Below are 17,036 nucleotides of genomic sequence, written 5' to 3'. Positions count from 1 at the left end.
GCATTAGGTATGAACTAAATCCTCTGTTCAGAGGAGCAAACAAGGGTCACTAGGTAATATAATTGTTTGACAATGTCTGTGGAAGTAACTGTGCACATGTGAAGTAAACCCTTTCATTGGATGGATGTGTTCAGACAAGGCAAGTTGCCTGTGCCTGCCAGGGTTCTCAGAAGATTCTCATTGTCAGGGAGAGATTTTCCTAGACTCCCAAATCATAGTGTGCAGAGGAAGCATCTGGGTATCATGTGGCCTAGGAGTGCATTCCACACAGCCCCAGATGAGCCCCTGTTGCTGGCCCATGGACCACCCCTTAGTAGCATGGCACCAAATGACTTACACGGAAGTATAATGCAAACAAGGATGTTGAATCACACACAGGCATGGTGGGATTTAGAGTTTCAAACATTTTGTATTGAAATTCATCTTTGTGAGCTCTTTTAACATGTATTATATAAAATTTATGCTTAATAAAAAAAGTTTTGAGGATGTGTAGCTAAGAACAACTAGAAAGGAGTGAATAACCAAGTAGTTTTTTCTTCTTAATTTGTGAGTCTTGATTTTGATCAGCAAAAGGCCAGGCAACAGCTGAATAAGTGCTCATCTGTTCCTTTTGTCCTGTTACTTCCTTCCAAAGTATATATATTAAAATTGAAATATATATCAGTCATTGTATGGAACACTGAATACAACAGCCCCAAATTCTGCCCTTCACGTTCAGTGTGGCAGAGACGATCCAACAGACAAACTGTAAACAAATAGAGTATGTGTTGGATGTTGATAGGTGCTGCAGGAAATTAAAGCAGAAAAGGAACACAGCAGGTGGAGGGGCTCGCAGCCTTGAGTGGAGAGGCCGGGGTGGCCTCGAGAAGGTAGCCAAAGAGTAGAGGTGAGGTGAAGTGGCACAGGCGTCTAGGGGAAGGCGGTCCAACAGAGGGACTGTGCCAGTCCTGAGAGTGGCACTTGCACTGTGATCAGGGAGGCTGTGGGCTGCAGCAGAGGGAGCCCAGGACACTGGTTCCCCACGGAGTCAGGGCAGCTGAGGCCAGATCATGGCAGCCTGCCAGCTGTGTCATAGTGCAATTGGAGGACTGGGGGCAGATGAACCAGTAGAGATCATCATTTCAGATAACGGGGAAAATTTTGTGTGTTTTTCAGTTGGGAACTGAAGCAGAAAGTACCCAGGCAACGACTGACATCTATGAAAAGGAAGCTGCTATCGAAGTCGACTACAGCCCTTTAAGAGAGGATCTGAAGGTAATTGAAAGATCTCTCCTGTTTAAGACTAACAGCAATATTGAATATTTAAGTACTGCAGAATCATTTTTAGATAGTATAATGTAAGTTCTTTTTTTAAAAAGATTTCCTAATGTTTTTGAAGAAAAAACATTTTTTTTTTTCTGTGTTAACTAACAACACTTCTGACACCAGATATGTGGGTTTCTTTCACACCAAGCAGTTCTCTAGTTCTCTGAGTATTTTAGTATCTTACAGTTCAGTTCAGTTCTGGCACTGTCTGGTGCAGCATCAGGTCCCATAAGTTAAAAACTAGTCCCACAAAGACTACCCACACTTCAGATATCAGCCACATGTCCCAGCCTCCATACCTCCACCCCTGGCTGTAAATCAGGGATTCCCTTAGAACCCTCCTCAGATTTGATAATTTGCCAGAGTGGCTCACAAAACTTGGAATACTTTCCTGGGGAAGGGACACAGCTCCCAGACCTTCTCTCATGCCCCCTCTAGGTGAGCCACCTTTCCCGCATCTCTGTGTGTTCACCACCTCCTGGAGGCATGATTGATTAAATCATTGGCCTCTCTGGTGGTTATTCAGTCTCTAACCTCTAAGGAGCTATTCCTCAGGCAACCACTACCCACCCTCCAAAAGCAAGCTCATTAGCATGAACTCTGGTGTGGTGGAAAGAAGCTTGTTAGGAATAACAGAAGATGCTTCTCTCACTCAGGAAATGCGAAGAGTTTTAGGAGCTGAGAGCCAGGAGTCAGGATGAGGCCCAAATATATTTTTCTTATTCTATCATGATATCACAAAATAGGCTAATAAGTAAATAGGTTGCTTCTTAAAACATTTCTATTGGCATTGGTCACTGTGTTCTGCAGAACACTCTACCATGAAATGTCTAGCTAAAGAAGCAGAGTTTCTGTGCCCAGCTCCTGTTTGAATCTTATTCCCTTCTTGTAGGCACACAATGAATAAACAAAAGCTTTGCAAAGTCCTGCAGTACACAAAAGTGACGTTTACTCCAGCATCCTGAATTTGCCCTGTCAGGGCCCTCGGACCTCCCTTTTGGGGTGGTGCTGCTGTAAGATTGAAAGGTTTCACTACAGACCCCAGCAGTTGTTCCTGTATCTCAGTCGCCTGAGATACAGTGGGGTTACATGTTCATTTCTGATCCAGTCACCCATCCCAGTGGGTGGAGGATAGGTGCTTAGCCCACACCTGAGCAGAGCAGGCCCACTTCTCAGCACTGGGCTCAGGAGGAAGGAAGGGCCACCTGGCCCCAAACAGGCCGCATTAGTAAGGAAAAGTGGAGGTGGATCCTGAGTAGCAGCATCCACCACATCTTTTCATTTCACGTCATCAATATCGAGAGTCAGTGGACTTACAGCTGTGGCATCTTTTGGCAGAAGTTTTTGTCTTTCCTGTAGTTTTCTATTTAGTGCTTTCTCCATTGCTTTTTTTGTCTAGAATGTCCTTTGCCACCTCATTACTCAGTAAATGTAAACATTTTCTTTGTGTTTATGTGTTTTCATTTGCCTGTTTAATACATCTGAAGTTTATTTTAGTATATGGTATAAGAATCTTTTAAGTTATTTAAGTAACAAATTTACTCAGTTTTCAGATAAGTCTCAGTGAACTAAAATATTACCTTTATCATGCATGATTCCCTTCTGGAAGTCAATGACATTTTCCATCCCACCCCAATTAATTCTGTTCGTAAGTCAGGTTTCAGGTTAACTGTAACTCCTCTCTCTGCCCTATGCTTATCCTGGTAGAGGTTTTTTTCCATCCTGTTATAAATGGCAGATTATATTGCTGACTTCTCTGTGAGCTTTTTAAAGACAAAGACTGACAGTTTCCTTCATTGAATCTTCAGTTTCTAATATGTAGTAGATGATAAATATTTTTATTGAACACAGAAATTAAGGTGATACATGAATTGTCTTTCAGCCAGGTTTAAAAAAAAAGAGGTACAACATGTTCCCAGAGCAGCATATCCGTCAGTAGAGCAGGAAAGGCACAGCTGTCCTGAAGCTAGAGATGGTGCTGTGTCTGCAGCTCCAGGCTCAAGCAGCGGGGGAAGGAGTGTGCAGATGGAGCTTACCCTGTGCTTCGGTCTTACTTTAGCAGCGTACGGGTAAAAGGCATGCCAGTCAGTGTTGTTTTTTGCAATAACAGGCTCTACAGTCAGATAAAGAGGTAGAGGCCCACCTTACACTCCTTCTGCAGCAAATGGCCTCCCAGGAGGATGTTCTTTTGAAGACGGCAGCCCCAAACCTGAGGGCCCTGGAGAACCTGAAGACTGTCAGAGACAAGTTTCAAGAGTCCACAGATGGTGAACTTGGGTTTATTATAATTTTTCTTTTTTTTTTTTTTTGATGCTGAGGAGTGAACTCAGGGGCACCTAACCACAGAGCCACATCCCCAGCCCTATTTTATTTTTTATTTTGACACAGGGTCTCACCAAGTTGCTTAGGACCTCATTTAAGTTGCTAAGGCTGGCCTTACACTTGTGATTATCTTGTCTCAGCCTCCTGAGCCACTGGGATTACAGGCACGCCCCACAGTGCCCTTCTGAACTAGGGTTTAATTGTTAACAGGATCATATTTACGGGTGTTTTGATTTCTAGAACAACAGTCACCCCTCGAATATAACTTCTTTTCTCATATATTTTCCTCTGTCATCTTATATTAATGTGTGCTTTTAGTCCTGAGTCGCTAATTGCTTCCTCCATGAAAAATGTTCTGCTTAATTCAAAAATAGTTTTATTGATTATTATAGAACAGACATTTAAATTTTTTATATCAGTAAAACAGGCATATTAAATACTCTTTAGGAACTTATTAATATTATTAGAAATTAGCCCTGCTATAGTCAATTTATGTTGTACAATTTTATTTTTCTATTGGATAATATTTTTGTTGTATGTAATATTGTTTTAACTAAAGATTACTCTGATATGAGTTTATCACCTTGAAGAGATTTATACTTTAATTATTTATACTAAGTTCAGATAGTTAAGCCTCTAGGCTATTATACTTTAACATCATGTAATAAGAATTTTCTTAATTCCCTTAAATACTCCTATTTTTTTTTAAAAAAAGAAATTAGCCCTGCCAAAAAAGGATGGGCTTTTATTAATTGTTAGAGCTCTTGGAATCAATAACAGTTGAGGTTATTTTGAAGATAAATTTACTTACAAAAGCCAAATTCATATTCCAATTTTTAAAATATCCTATATTTTAAATAAGAGAAGTTCCTGGTGGTCTCCAAAATAAAGAACACTGATTCTCTCTTAGCTTTTGAGGCCAGCAGAAAGGAAGCCAGAATGTGTAGGCAAGAGTTTGAACAGGTGAAAAAAAGGAGATACGATCTTTTCAGCCAATGTTTTGAGCACGTCTCAATCTCAATTGATCAAATCTACAAGAAGCTCTGCAGAAACAACAGTGCCCAAGTATGTATTTTCAACCCTGAAGTAACTAGGGGGATCTTTGTGTTACTGGTGGTGGTTTTTTCTGGTGGGACATGAATAACCACTGCACATTATCTGAGTGATTCTCTTAGTGTAGGGTTAGTTTGTGAAGACTGATCTCTTAAGCTGTTCTCCATCCCACTGTCTCTGAGCTGGCAGCCTGTACAAGGCACAGCCACTCCAGACCTGTTTCTCTACCTGAAAATGAGTGACCTAGCTCACTTGGTATCCAGTCTGTTATCTGGTAGTGATTTGTCTTTAGAACTCTGCAGTATAGTATAGAGGATCCTAGGGAACATTATCAGTGGGGTTGATCAGCGTATCATAGCAGAGAGGAAGAACTAAAGGCAGGATCCCACTCCAGGTATTTCCTTTTTAAGGAGAGTCTTGGTGATCACCATGTCCACTCCATTATCAGTGCCCACAGCAGATGGCTTGGGAATTGGATGTGGAGTTAAGATGTGGGTCAAGACTATATACCTGCTTTGCTCATGTTCTTCTATGACTCAGGTGATCCTTTCAGAATTTCAACTGAAAATAATATGATAAATTAAAATAATTTATTTTCAGTAAAGTGAGACTAAACTAAGCCCATTAACTCTTTGAGAACAGGGTTCATATCGGTATTTCCAGTGCCTGGCTCATAGTTTAAGTGTTCAGTAAATGTTTGATAAATGGACCATTGATCACTGAGTGAATTGAAGATTGTAAGACTGGCTTGTGCTGCTCTGGTGTGACACAGCCTGGTGGGAAGGCCTGATCCCCTAAGTTAGAATGTTTTCTGTGTCCCCACCAATCCAGACAACCCTATTGTCTGTAATTAAATGTAGAATTAAATACATTATTTACAGGCATTGCTATTTTTCCATCAAAATTGAGGAAAATCTAACAATAGAATATTTTGCATGTTTCCAACCCATGTTGAAATTTACTGATTACTTTTCTGATATTGCTAAATAAACAACATGTGTTTCAGGCATTTCTTAGCCCAGAGAACCCTGAAGAACCATACTTGGAGGGAATCAGTTATAATTGTGTGGCCCCAGGCAAACGATTTATGCCAATGGACAATCTGTCAGGGGGAGAGAAGTGTGTGGCGGCTTTGGCTCTCCTGTTTGCCGTACACAGGTAAGGTCTCAATAAGCTACTTGGCTTCGTGGCAGGGCAAAAGCCACGTGGAGCTTGCAACAGGAGATCTACACCTGTTTTTCTTTATTAATATTTAGTAAATGCTACAGGACATTTTTCTTCAGTTAGACAATTCAGGTTATATTTTAGGCCTACGGTAATTTAGACTGAAACTCTTAAAGATTTCAGTCTTTGACAGATTTTATTATCAGTAGCTAGTAACTTTCCAACTATAGGGAAGAAAGAGAAAAATTTAGAATGGCAAGATGTGATATCACAATTGCCCAAAACCATGAGCAACAAATTCAAAAACTAAACTTGCATATTATTTAGTTCATGTTCAGAGATCTATTTAGTAAATAATATTGAAGGCAAAGTATTTCTTTAGAAAAATATTTAGCCTTATTTCCACTGATGATGGTGGCACTGTTTTACAATATTAATCAAGAAACAAAAAGCCAAAAGAAAGGTGATTGCTGTTCAAAGAATTTGGTGGGGATCCAAGTAGAGGGGCTGCTGCCTCTCTGGTCCCATTACCAGGGACATGAGAACACAAGAGTTTGACAACTGGTTTTTATTGGTCTCAAAAGCAGAAGGAGTAAGCCCCCACAGGAAGAGTGACCATGGGTGGCAGGGGAGCTCTGTGAAGGGAGAGGGCTCTGAACAGGAGGTTCATGGTAGCTTAAGACCATCACTAGGTGGCGCCCCATCCTTTAGGCAGCAGACTGCTGAACGTACTGCCGCAGCCAGGGAAATGACTGAGCCAAACAAAATGCCTACCTCAAAAATGCTTATTTTAGTTGGGGAAGATAAATAATAAGTAAGTTCCATTTGTAATTAATATAGAGAACATTAGAGAGTGGAAGTCCTACAGGAAATAAGTAAACAGGAGCAGGGAACAGAGATAATGGGCAGGGAAGGTTTGTCATATTAAGAGTCATCACGTATTAAGGACCAGGAACTGTGGCACACACCTGTCATCCCAGCTACTTGGGAAACTGAAGCAGGAGTCTGGGCAATTAACAAGACCCTGTCTCAAAGTAAAATTTATAAAGATCTGAGGATGTAGCTCAGTGGTAGAGCATCCCTGGGTTTAAGAAAAAAAAAAAAAAAAAAAAAAGTCATCAGGGAAGGCCCCTTAGAAGGAAACATTTGAGTAGAGATTTGAAGTAATTAGGGAACAAGCCATCTGGATAGCCAGGGGTGGTTTCTCTAGATATGAGGACAGCAGGTGCAAGGGACCCGAGGCCAAAGTGTCCGGCTCAGGGTTAGGAAGCTGTTGTGACAATCAAGATGAAAGAAAGATGGTGGTGGCCGGACCTGGGTGAAAGCAGATGTTGCTAATGGGGATGGTGGGGTGTGAAGGAGTCTGGGGATGACTCCCTGAACAGCTAGACTGGGAAGAACTACTGGTAACTGAAGTGGAAAAGACCAAAGGAGGGAATAGGTGTGGGGGCAGGTGAGACATTTGCTTTTGGATGAGCTTGGGGTGTTTATTAGGTGTCCTCGTAGAATCATTGAGTGAGCAATGGCAAGCATGTCCAGGAGAGAGGGCAGAACTACTGGCAGAAGTGTGGAGCCATCCGTGTTTGGATGGTATTAAAAATTTGGGAGCATATGGAATCAGCAGGGGAACTAGTTCGATGTGGGAGAGCTCTGAACGCTGAGCTGCACCTATTCAGGAATGAAGAGTTGACATCAGAGACCCAAAGAGTAGCAGGTGGGAGAATAGCACAATGTGCTGTCCATAAGCCAGTATCTGAGGGAGAGGGGTGACCAGCCCCAAATACCCCTTTAATATGTCACTTAGGATGCAGACTGATAATCGAACCCTGTTAGCAAAACCCAAAGGTCACTAAACAAAGTTTCCAAAAGGATGTGTCTTATTTATTCTGAATACTGTTTATTCTTTCTTCCAACTCTTTTAAAAACAAATAAAAAGTTACTACTAATTTGCTATTTTTTTCTAGTTTTCGGCCTGCTCCATTCTTTGTTTTAGATGAAGTGGATGCAGCTCTGGACAATACTAACATTGGCAAAGTAAGTTTCTTTCTGCTTTTAATTCTCAATAGAATGTCTGCAACTTCAGTCTTGTGTTGCAATCAGAAGGCAGTTTGCCATGAACAAACAGGCTAGCAGTAATTGCTAATTAAAGTAAACCCTTTTTTCCTTCCATATTTTTATTGGTGTATTATAACTATACATAATGGATTGTTATGTACTCACACATGCACACAATATAGCACTCTAACTTGGCCAATATCATTTTCAGTATTTACCCTTTTCCTCCCCTCTCCCCTTGCCCTGCTCCCTCTACTGATCGCATCCTTCCATTTCCATGTCATTCCTCCACACACATAACTTTTCTTTTCCTTTTCCATATATGAGAGAAAACATGACCCTTGACTTTCTGAGCTTATTTCATTTAACGTTCTCAAGGTCCCTCTATTTTCCTCCAAATTACATAATTTCATTTTTATCTATGAATAAAACTCCATTTGCGTATATACCACGTTTTCTCTATGCATTCATTCATTGATGAAGGCCTCAACTATAGTGAACTGTGCTGCTGTAAACATGGGTATGCATGTATTGCTATAGTTTTCTGACTTTAATTCTTTAGGATAAATACTCAGGAGTTGTGTAGCTGGGTCATATGGTGATTCTCTTCCTCGTCTTTTGTGGGACCTCCATACTGATTTTGAGTGGCTGTCCTTATTTACAGTCTTACCATAGTGTACATGTGTTCCCTGTTCCCCACATCCTTTCCAGCATTTGTTTGTGTTCTTGATGACTGCCATTCTGACTGGAGTGAGATGAAATCTGTTTTCGTTTGTTTTGTTACTGGGGTTTGAACCCAAGGACACTTAGCGCTGAGCCACATCCCCAGCTTTTTTTATTTTTTATTTTGAGACAGGGTCTTGTTAAGTTGCTTAGGGTCTTGCTAAATTGCTGAGGCTGGTCTTGAATTCACAATCCTCCTGCCTCAGCCTCCCAAATCACTGGAAATATAGGAGTGTACCACCATGCCCACCCTCAGTGTAGTTTTGATTTGCATTCCCCTAATTGCTAAAGATGTCAAACATCTTTTCATGTTTTTATTGGCCATTTGCTTTTCTTTTGTAGAGAGTTTCTGGTTTGGTTCATTTGCCCATTTATTAGTTGGGTTTTGGTTTTCTTTGGTGGTAATTTTTTTGAGTTCTTTATATATTCTGGATATTAATCATATGTCAGAAGAGTAGCTAGCAAAGATTTTTCTCAATTCTGTAGATTGTCTCTTCATATTCTACATTGTTTCCTTTGCTGTGAAGCTTTTTAATTTGATGCCATCCTGTATATTAACTCTTGACATTATTTCCTGAGTGTTAGGGGTCCTGTTGGAAAAGTCATGGCCTGTGCCTACGTACAGGAATGTCGACCCTGTTTTCTATTAGAAGTTGCAGCGTTTCTTCTAGTCTAATTCCTAGGTCTTCGATCCATTTTGAGTTAACTTTTGGCCAGGGCAAGAAAGGATCTAGTCTACGTACAGATAACCGGTTTTCTCAGCACCAGTTGTGTAAAAGCCTGTTTTTTCTCCCCCAGTGTGCTTCTGGCACCTTAGTCAAGGATCAAATCACTGTGTGGGTTTGTTCTTTGGGTCTTCTCTTCTATTGGTCTATGTGTTGCCAAAAATTCCATCCTTGTCCCCAATGCCAATCCAATAATGAAGACATGGATTTTGAGAAAAAGGGAAAGGTTTATTGCTTTGTAAGAAAAGGAGAAACACAGGGGACTCCTGTCCCAACAACTGTGATTCTGCCCATCAGTAGGAATGGGGCTTTTAAAGAGGTGACTCAAAGGCTACATTACATGTGTTCTCTTGTTGGAGTTGTAATTCACTTGTTAATTTGGAAGATAATTTCTTCTGAAATCTTCTGGTAGCATACCCAAAGTCTGGATTACTTCATTTCTATGCTGGGTTATCTGCTCAAGGACAGATAACTCTGTCTAGGATGGGGAAGAAAGGTAATCCTGTTTCCCCTGAGATTAGGGATGAGGAGAGATTAGGGAGGAGCAGGGAGAAGAGGAGAGGAGAGGAGTGGAGAGGAGAGGAGAGGAGAGGAGAGGGAGAGGAGAGGAGAGGAGAAAGAAATATGTCCATTTAAAAAATAAATTGCCCAGCGGCTCAGGAGGCTGAGACAGAATTGAGAGTTCAAAGCCAGTCTCAGCAACAGCGAGGCACTAAGTAACTCAGTGAAACCCTGTCTCTAAATAAAATACAAAAAGGGATGGGGATGTGGCTCAGTGGTTGAGTGCCCTCTGAGTTCAATCCCTGGTACAAAAAAAAAAAAAAATTACAGTAGCAGAGCACCTAGGGCTATATTCAGAGCATAAAGTGGACCACTGTTACATGTGTCTGTTTTTATGCCAGTACCATGCAGTTTTTGTTACTATAGCTCTGTAGTGTAATTTGAAATTGGATATTGTGATGCCTCCAGTGACAGATTATGGAAAATAATATTCCTACAAGACAGCTCCCCAAGAAAAATGGAAGGAGGGAGGAGAAATTAGCCAAACATTAAAACTTTCCCCATATACCCTTTCCCAATAACAGTGGGCCCTAGGGCAGGTTCCTCCCCAGCATCTCCACCAAAAGCAAACATTTACCCATTCCCAACCTCAGTGCATCTTGAATGAAGGAGGCAAATACTGAATTCTGGGCCCTGAACTTTGACCTTCCCCCATGGCAAATTAGTCCTAAATAGAGGCACAGCAAATATTGAAACTCTGGGAAACAATGGATCCCAAGGAAAGCAAAACAGTGGGCAAGATTTTAGTACTCATCCCTTGAGATCTGGACTCCTGTCTCCTCAGATAATAATGAGTTTCAACCTTTTTACAACTACCCTCCTAAGTTAAAGTTCTAACCTGTACAACTAGCTGCACATCTGCAGTCTCAAATAAAACTATAAAACCCAGACTCTTCTGTAACTCAGGGACCAGCTCCAGACCCAGAAAATGGGCCCTCCCATGCCTGATCCATGGACCTCGCTGCAGAATAAAGGAGAACTTGCTGATCCAAGGTTTGCGTCCCGTCTCCTGCCTCCATCGTTTGTGGGCCATGAGCTTGCATCCAGAATCACTTTTTTGGCTTAGAATTTCCTTGGCTTTTCTGGATCTTTTATTCTTCCAGGTGAATTTTAGGACTATTTTCTAGTTCTGTGAAGAATGTCATTGGTATTTTGATGAGAATTGAATTGAATCTGTGTATTGCTTTTGGCCATTTTAACATTACTAATTCTGACTATCCATGAACATGGGAAGTCTTCAGTTGCCTTCTTCAACCTTCTGTCATTTTCATTCATTTCCCCTCTTTGGTAATTGATTCCTAAGGGGTTTTTTGTTTGTTTGGTTTTTGTTTTGTTTTGAGAAAGAGGGAAAAGTAGTTGTGTTGCTTTGCTAGCGAAGGAGAAACATAGGGAACTCCTATCCTAGAGGCTGTGATTTTTGCCCATCAGGGGGAATAGTAGGTTTTTCAAGAGGTGATTAATAGGATACATTCCAGGTGTTCTCTGTCCAGAACTGTAAATCCACTTGTTAATTTGGGAGAGTCAATTCTTAGATCTTCTGGTGCATCCCTTAAGTCTGAATGAATCACTTCATTCCTGTGGTGGGCTATCCTCAAGGACAGATAACTGCCTAGCACAGGGAAGAAAGGTAATCCTGCCCCCACCCCATTAGGGAGGGGAAGTCTTTGTTTTTTGAGGCTATTGTGAATGGGATTGTTTTCCCAAGTTCTCAGAAGATTGTTGGTTTTTAGGAAAGCGGTTGATTTCTGAGTATTGATTTCATAACCTGCTACTTTGCTAATTTGTTTATTAGCTCTGGCAGTCGTCTGATGGAACTTTTTGGATTTTTTAAGTGTGTGATCATATCATTTGCAGTGATATGATTACAGTGATGGTTTGTCTTATAATTTTTAGCCCTTTTATTTTCTTCTCTTTCCTAATTGTGGCTAGAATTTCTAGTACTATTTTGAATAGGATTGATGAGCGTATACCTCCTTTCCTTGTTCCAGATTTTAGAAGAAAGACTCTCCGCTTTTCCCCATTTAATGAGGTTGGCTTTGGGTTTTTAATACATAGCCTTTATGATGTTGACGTAGGCTCCTCCTGTCCCTGTTTTCCTCAGTGTTATGAATGGGTGCTGGATTTTGTTGGAGGCTTTGTCTGCATCTCTTGAGATGTAAAGTTAATACTTCAAAGTCAAAGTTAAATATCTACAGACAGGATGGTTTGGAGTGGTTTTTATGAGATTTAGGGAACCCTCAAGAGTTGCCAGGTAGCCAGTGCAGGGAGTCAAGCGAGGGTTGCTACACAACATCAGCATCACTGCTGGCACAACTGGCTCCTCCACAGATCTAGGTACTGGGGGTTAGTGGGTCCTTAATAGCAGGCCTGTGGCAGAGAGCTTTCTGTGGTTTCACGAACCAAACTAGTTGATTATTAAAGCCCAAGAATAACATCTTTAAATGAAATTCCAAAGGAATTAGTTAAAAATTCTACCTCCTCAAAATTTATCCAATCCCTGTATTGTGCACAATTCTGTTTTCATTACTTAAGGCAGAGAGAAATAAGGAAACAGTTTAATTCTAGAGTTAACTTTAGTCAGCACTGCAGAGATACCTTCTTGGCCTCTTAGTCCACACCTTTCAGCTGCAACTGCATGGAATTCTGGACATGAGAAAGGGCCTTGGGATGTGAGAAAGGACAGGGCAGGCACCTGCAGCCCCTGGACTCCTTGGTGGATTCCAGGCCTATCCCCTTCCACAGGCTGCTTACAAGGAGGCTGCTTTGTCTGTGCTGACAGATGTATTTCTCAGTATTTATTTATAAATTGGCATTCTGGTTTATAACCTCATCTCTGGAGCCTGGTAAATATGCACACCCCTGAGAGATGTTTTCAGCCTTTAGGTGCTGCCCAGCAGGTTCTGGGCCTCAGTCAAGTCCACGTGAAATGCCTGGGCAAGTTAGCTCCTAACGGCACAAAGGTAGTCTTTCCTATCCCCAAGTCCCTGATGTAATCCATGCCTCTGGGTCCTGCTTTTTAACATGACGCAAGATACACAAGAATCCCAAAATCTGTCACAGACTTCATGGTAACCAGAGGAAGAAGAAAACAGGAACAAAGGAAATCTTGAGTTTTCTCGAACACCAGCCAATCTGGATCTGACTGGACTTCATGACCTGACTTTCTCGGGGGAAAACCTTCCCTCAGGAAATTAATTTTGGCACTTTGAATCCCATATTCTGTTAGGGAAATCTTTGTGGTCTACATCTTTTCTTGGTTGCCTTTAAAATATCTTTCTAGGAAAATCTAGATGTTTATATTAGTGGCTTCGCTAGGATATAGGTCTAACTTAAGAGTCCCATTAGCACCTGGCCTGTGTATTAGACCCTTTAACGTCTGATTCCTTTGAGATTTGTTTCTGGCACTCCATTGCTGGATTATGAGCAGTTATATAGTATGAACAGCCATGAAGTAGCCTCCACTCCATCTTGAGACCAAGGTGCCAGCATTATTTCTTCTTCTTTTTTTTTCCCCCTTTTTTTAATACTGGAAATTAAACCCAGGGAATCTTACCAGTAAGCCACGTCACCAGCCTTTTTTTTTTTGAGACAGGTCTCAATTAGTAAGTTCTAAGGCTGGCCTTGACATTGCAATCCTCCTGCCTCAGCCTCCTGATTTGCCACACTGGAATTATAGGTGTGTGCCACTGCGTCTGGCAGCTTAGTTGTTCTAATAGGTAAAAGAGGTGCACGCTATACATATTTTGATCTGTTAGTCAGCTTTGTTACTATAACAAAATACCTGAGATAATCAACTTTAAAAGGAGGAAGGTTGATTGGGCTCACAGTTTGAGTTTTCAGTCCATGGTCAGTTGCCTGCTGATTTTGGACCTGCAGTGAGGGGGTAGTACATTGTGATGGAAGTGCACAGCAGCAAGGAGGCAGAAAGAGGAGGAGGGGTCAAGGTCCCAATAGCTCCTTCAATGACCTAAATTCCTCCAACCAGACCCCACCTCTTAAAGGTTTCATTACCCCCCAGCAGCACCACAGGCTGGGATCAAGCCTTCGGGAACATTTTACCAACAAACCATAGTAGTGGCTTCTATCTCCTCTTTCCCATCACTGTTCCAAGACACTTTTTAGTCTGAATCTTAGTAGCGTGTACCTGACCTCTAATGCCTGATTTCCTTCTGTCCATATGAATTTTGCATCCTAGCCAAGAGCAGCTTCCTTTCTCAGCATTCACCTTAGCTGGTGACTATTCCTCTGAAACTGCTGCTCCTGCTCCTGGGCTTCGTATCCAATGTCTTGGACGTAGTCAGGACCAGACACGAGCCGTGGAGATTGAGGGAGCTGGCAGGTAGCATCTTGTTCTTCATCATCCTCCAAGCTTTGAGCAGTTTCTTCTCTAAGACTCATTTTTACCCACAGTCTACTTTGCTCTTCTCATTTCCTTGGGAATTGAGCTTCCTAAAGGGGCCAGAGTTCACCTCTAACCAAAGAACTTGATTGTACATTATGAATCCATATAAATTGCTGTAGCTTTCCCATATTCTGGTTTTGAGCTGGCAAAATAGGAAGTTGGCAGTCTAAATTCCAGTCCTTCTTTGCCCTCACAAATATCTGGGAGTTTTTGTTCTATTTCATTATGAAGACTGATTATCTATTGCCACAACAGTGTCTCAAGTTACAACTTCATTCTGTAAAATAATCTTTTGGGGATTAGGGTGTAGTTTAGAGTGCTTGCCTAACACCCTGGAGGACCTGGATTCAATCCCCAGCACCACAAATAAATTGTCTTTAGGTCATGGGTTTAATGAATTTTGCTTTTTTGGGTTTTTTTTCCCCCCAACTTATTCTAGAAGCTAAGCTATTTACATTTCTGCAGTTGTAGTGGATTTACTTAAGTACCAGAAATGCAAGTAAGTGCCTTATCACCTAAAATAGGCAGAGTCAGAGACAGGCAGAACCACTATCCCCAAATCCCAAACAAGGCCTTTCCTGGCTGGTGAAATGTGTGCTTATTTCCTCATAGGTATCAAGTTACATCAAAGAGCAGACTCAAGAACAGTTTCAGATGATAATAATTTCTCTAAAAGAAGAGTTCTACTCCAGAGCTGATGCACTGATCGGCATCTATCCGGAGGTAAGAGAATACACAGGGGTGAGGAGCGGCCACCATGGACTCAACAGCACCCCAACGGCCAGCGCTCGTCCCTTCATAGGCCACAGTTCCAGGTGGAGTCTAGAGATACTATTGGATTTCTGCAGATATGGGTCTAAATGATTGTTCAATCAAATACAAATTTAAGAGTGACCATTCAGATATTTCCCTGACAGGAGAGATTTAAGATACATTTTAAGAGACAAAAACAAATTAAAAACTGCAGTAGTATGACAGTTTTGTAAAGAATAGCACACATTAACTTCGAGCCCTGTTAGCACTTATATTTCATATTGCTATGATTTCTGAATATTTTAAACAACGAATGTATTTTATCACTTTATTGAGGGGGAAAAAAAAAACAAGTCCACTGGAAATTCCAAGTGGTACAGTAACTTTGATTTTGAAAACACCTTTCTTAAGCCATTCAAATACTTGCCTAAGCTAACAGAATAGGACAACTAATTTCAGACATCGGATTTTAGGACAGCTGGCTTTTACTTCCTGAGTTTTCCTTTAAGCTAAAATGAAAATTTACCTTCCTGTGCCTACAGAATATTAGGGGACCACGTGGAAACATGCTATAAGAGAAAGAGGAATTCTCATACCAGATAGTAAGAAAGGATTACTTGGTGTGAACACAGGTGATTCATGCCCTTTTAGGCATGAGGAGATTCCCTTTTAATGCATGTCCAGACTCGCTGAGGGCCCTACTTGAAAACATTTCTTCCCTAATCAGAGGAGCTGACTCTTAAACTGGCTTCTTTCCATTGCAGCAGGACGAGTGCATGTTCAGCCGAGTGCTGACCCTAGACCTCTCGCAGTATCCAGACACTGAGGGCCGGGAGGGCAGCAGGAGACACCGCGAGTCCCAGCCAGTTAGGAGCTAGAGGGCCCAGCACCCCACCACCAGCTGTCGCCGTAGCCTGGCCCGTGGAGGTCCGGATCGTCTCTTTAGTTCCCAGGAACAAACTTCAGAGCAAGCAGGACCACCCCAGGGTGCCACTGAAGAAAAATCTTACTTGTTCTAGCCAAAGAGATGGTAGAGCTGACTTCATTTAAGGAATGTTCTGGCCCCATTCCATGAGGGGAAGTTTTCTGTGACAGTTAGCATTGATGTTTAAAAAAAAGAAAAAAGTACAACTTTGTACCGTAATTTTAATTTCAATTTTTGAAATAAGTTGTCACTCTGGGCTTGCCTTGCACCTTTTAAGTAATCTTTAAGAGAAATCCTTGGTGGTTCTCCCCTCTTCTTTTCTAGGGGGCCTAGGGATGGAATCCAGCATCTCAAGTGTACTAGGCAGTGCTCTGCCACTAAGTTAGGGCCACAGCCCTGAAATGTTTTGACTTTAAATGTTAGTCATGGGTGGTTAATAAATTTTGAATCTGGCTTTTGTGGGAAATTGTTTTAGAGGGACTGTATGTCAATATTGAAAATATCAATAAAAGTAATTTTAAATGTTGCCAATGAGCAGTTTTAGAAACAAAAACAAAAAAGGGACGGTGGTATGGTTTGAATCTGGAACGTCCCCAAAGGCTCCCACGCTTAAGACTTGGTCTGCAGAGCAGAGACATTCGGAGGTGGGGTTTCTAGATGACCCTGGGCCTTGGAGGCTCAGCCTCTGTCAGGAGGTGCTGGGAACTTCAGGGAGCAGGGGACACAGGACCTGCTTGGAGGCCTGCCCTCAGGGACTACCTTGTCCCCCAGGCCCCTCCCCTTCCTCACTCTGCTTCTGAGGTGACAGCTGTTCCACCACACCTTTCTGACTTCGGGTCCAGAGCAACAGAGGCAACAGACCTCCTCCAAGTTGTTTTATTCAGATGTTTTGTCAAAATGACAAAAAGCTGACTAATACAAATGGCAAAACCATGTTATATCTGCTTCAATTAATTGACATTTTTAAAAATTATAATTTGTTAAGGAAGTACTGAAGAATAAGGCATTCTCAAATAACAACTGATTTTGTGTAGATAGACCGTTACGT

General features: G+C 41.6%; 1 protein-coding gene across 2 annotated transcripts in view; it reads left to right on the top strand.

Moving 5' to 3' along the window:
* SMC1B (structural maintenance of chromosomes 1B) overlaps positions 1 to 16,917 on the top strand; it is a gene marked incomplete at its 5' end in the record, with an annotated part of 77,331 nt that extends 60,414 nt beyond the window's left edge. Inside the window, 7 exons of one of the 2 annotated variants that reach the window (XM_079142577.1) lie at positions 1,156 to 1,254; positions 3,416 to 3,572; positions 4,538 to 4,692; positions 5,687 to 5,838; positions 7,809 to 7,878; positions 14,923 to 15,033; positions 15,828 to 16,917. In XM_079142577.1, coding sequence (XP_078998703.1) covers positions 1,156 to 1,254; positions 3,416 to 3,572; positions 4,538 to 4,692; positions 5,687 to 5,838; positions 7,809 to 7,878; positions 14,923 to 15,033; positions 15,828 to 15,941 — 858 coding nt within the window. In that variant the 3' untranslated portion in view covers positions 15,942 to 16,917. The remainder of the gene's footprint in view (positions 1 to 1,155; positions 1,255 to 3,415; positions 3,573 to 4,537; positions 4,693 to 5,686; positions 5,839 to 7,808; positions 7,879 to 14,922; positions 15,034 to 15,827) is intronic. The other variant, XM_079142578.1, reaches the window with a different exon arrangement.
* Between the last annotated feature and the right edge of the window lie 119 nt (positions 16,918 to 17,036).

The sequence above is a fragment of the Sciurus vulgaris genome, assembly GCF_902686455.1.
Source record: "Sciurus vulgaris genome assembly, chromosome: 5".
Taxonomy (NCBI): domain Eukaryota; kingdom Metazoa; phylum Chordata; class Mammalia; order Rodentia; family Sciuridae; genus Sciurus; species Sciurus vulgaris.
Note: the sequence above shows the minus strand (reverse complement) of the source record. Positions and strands in the feature narration are given on the sequence as shown.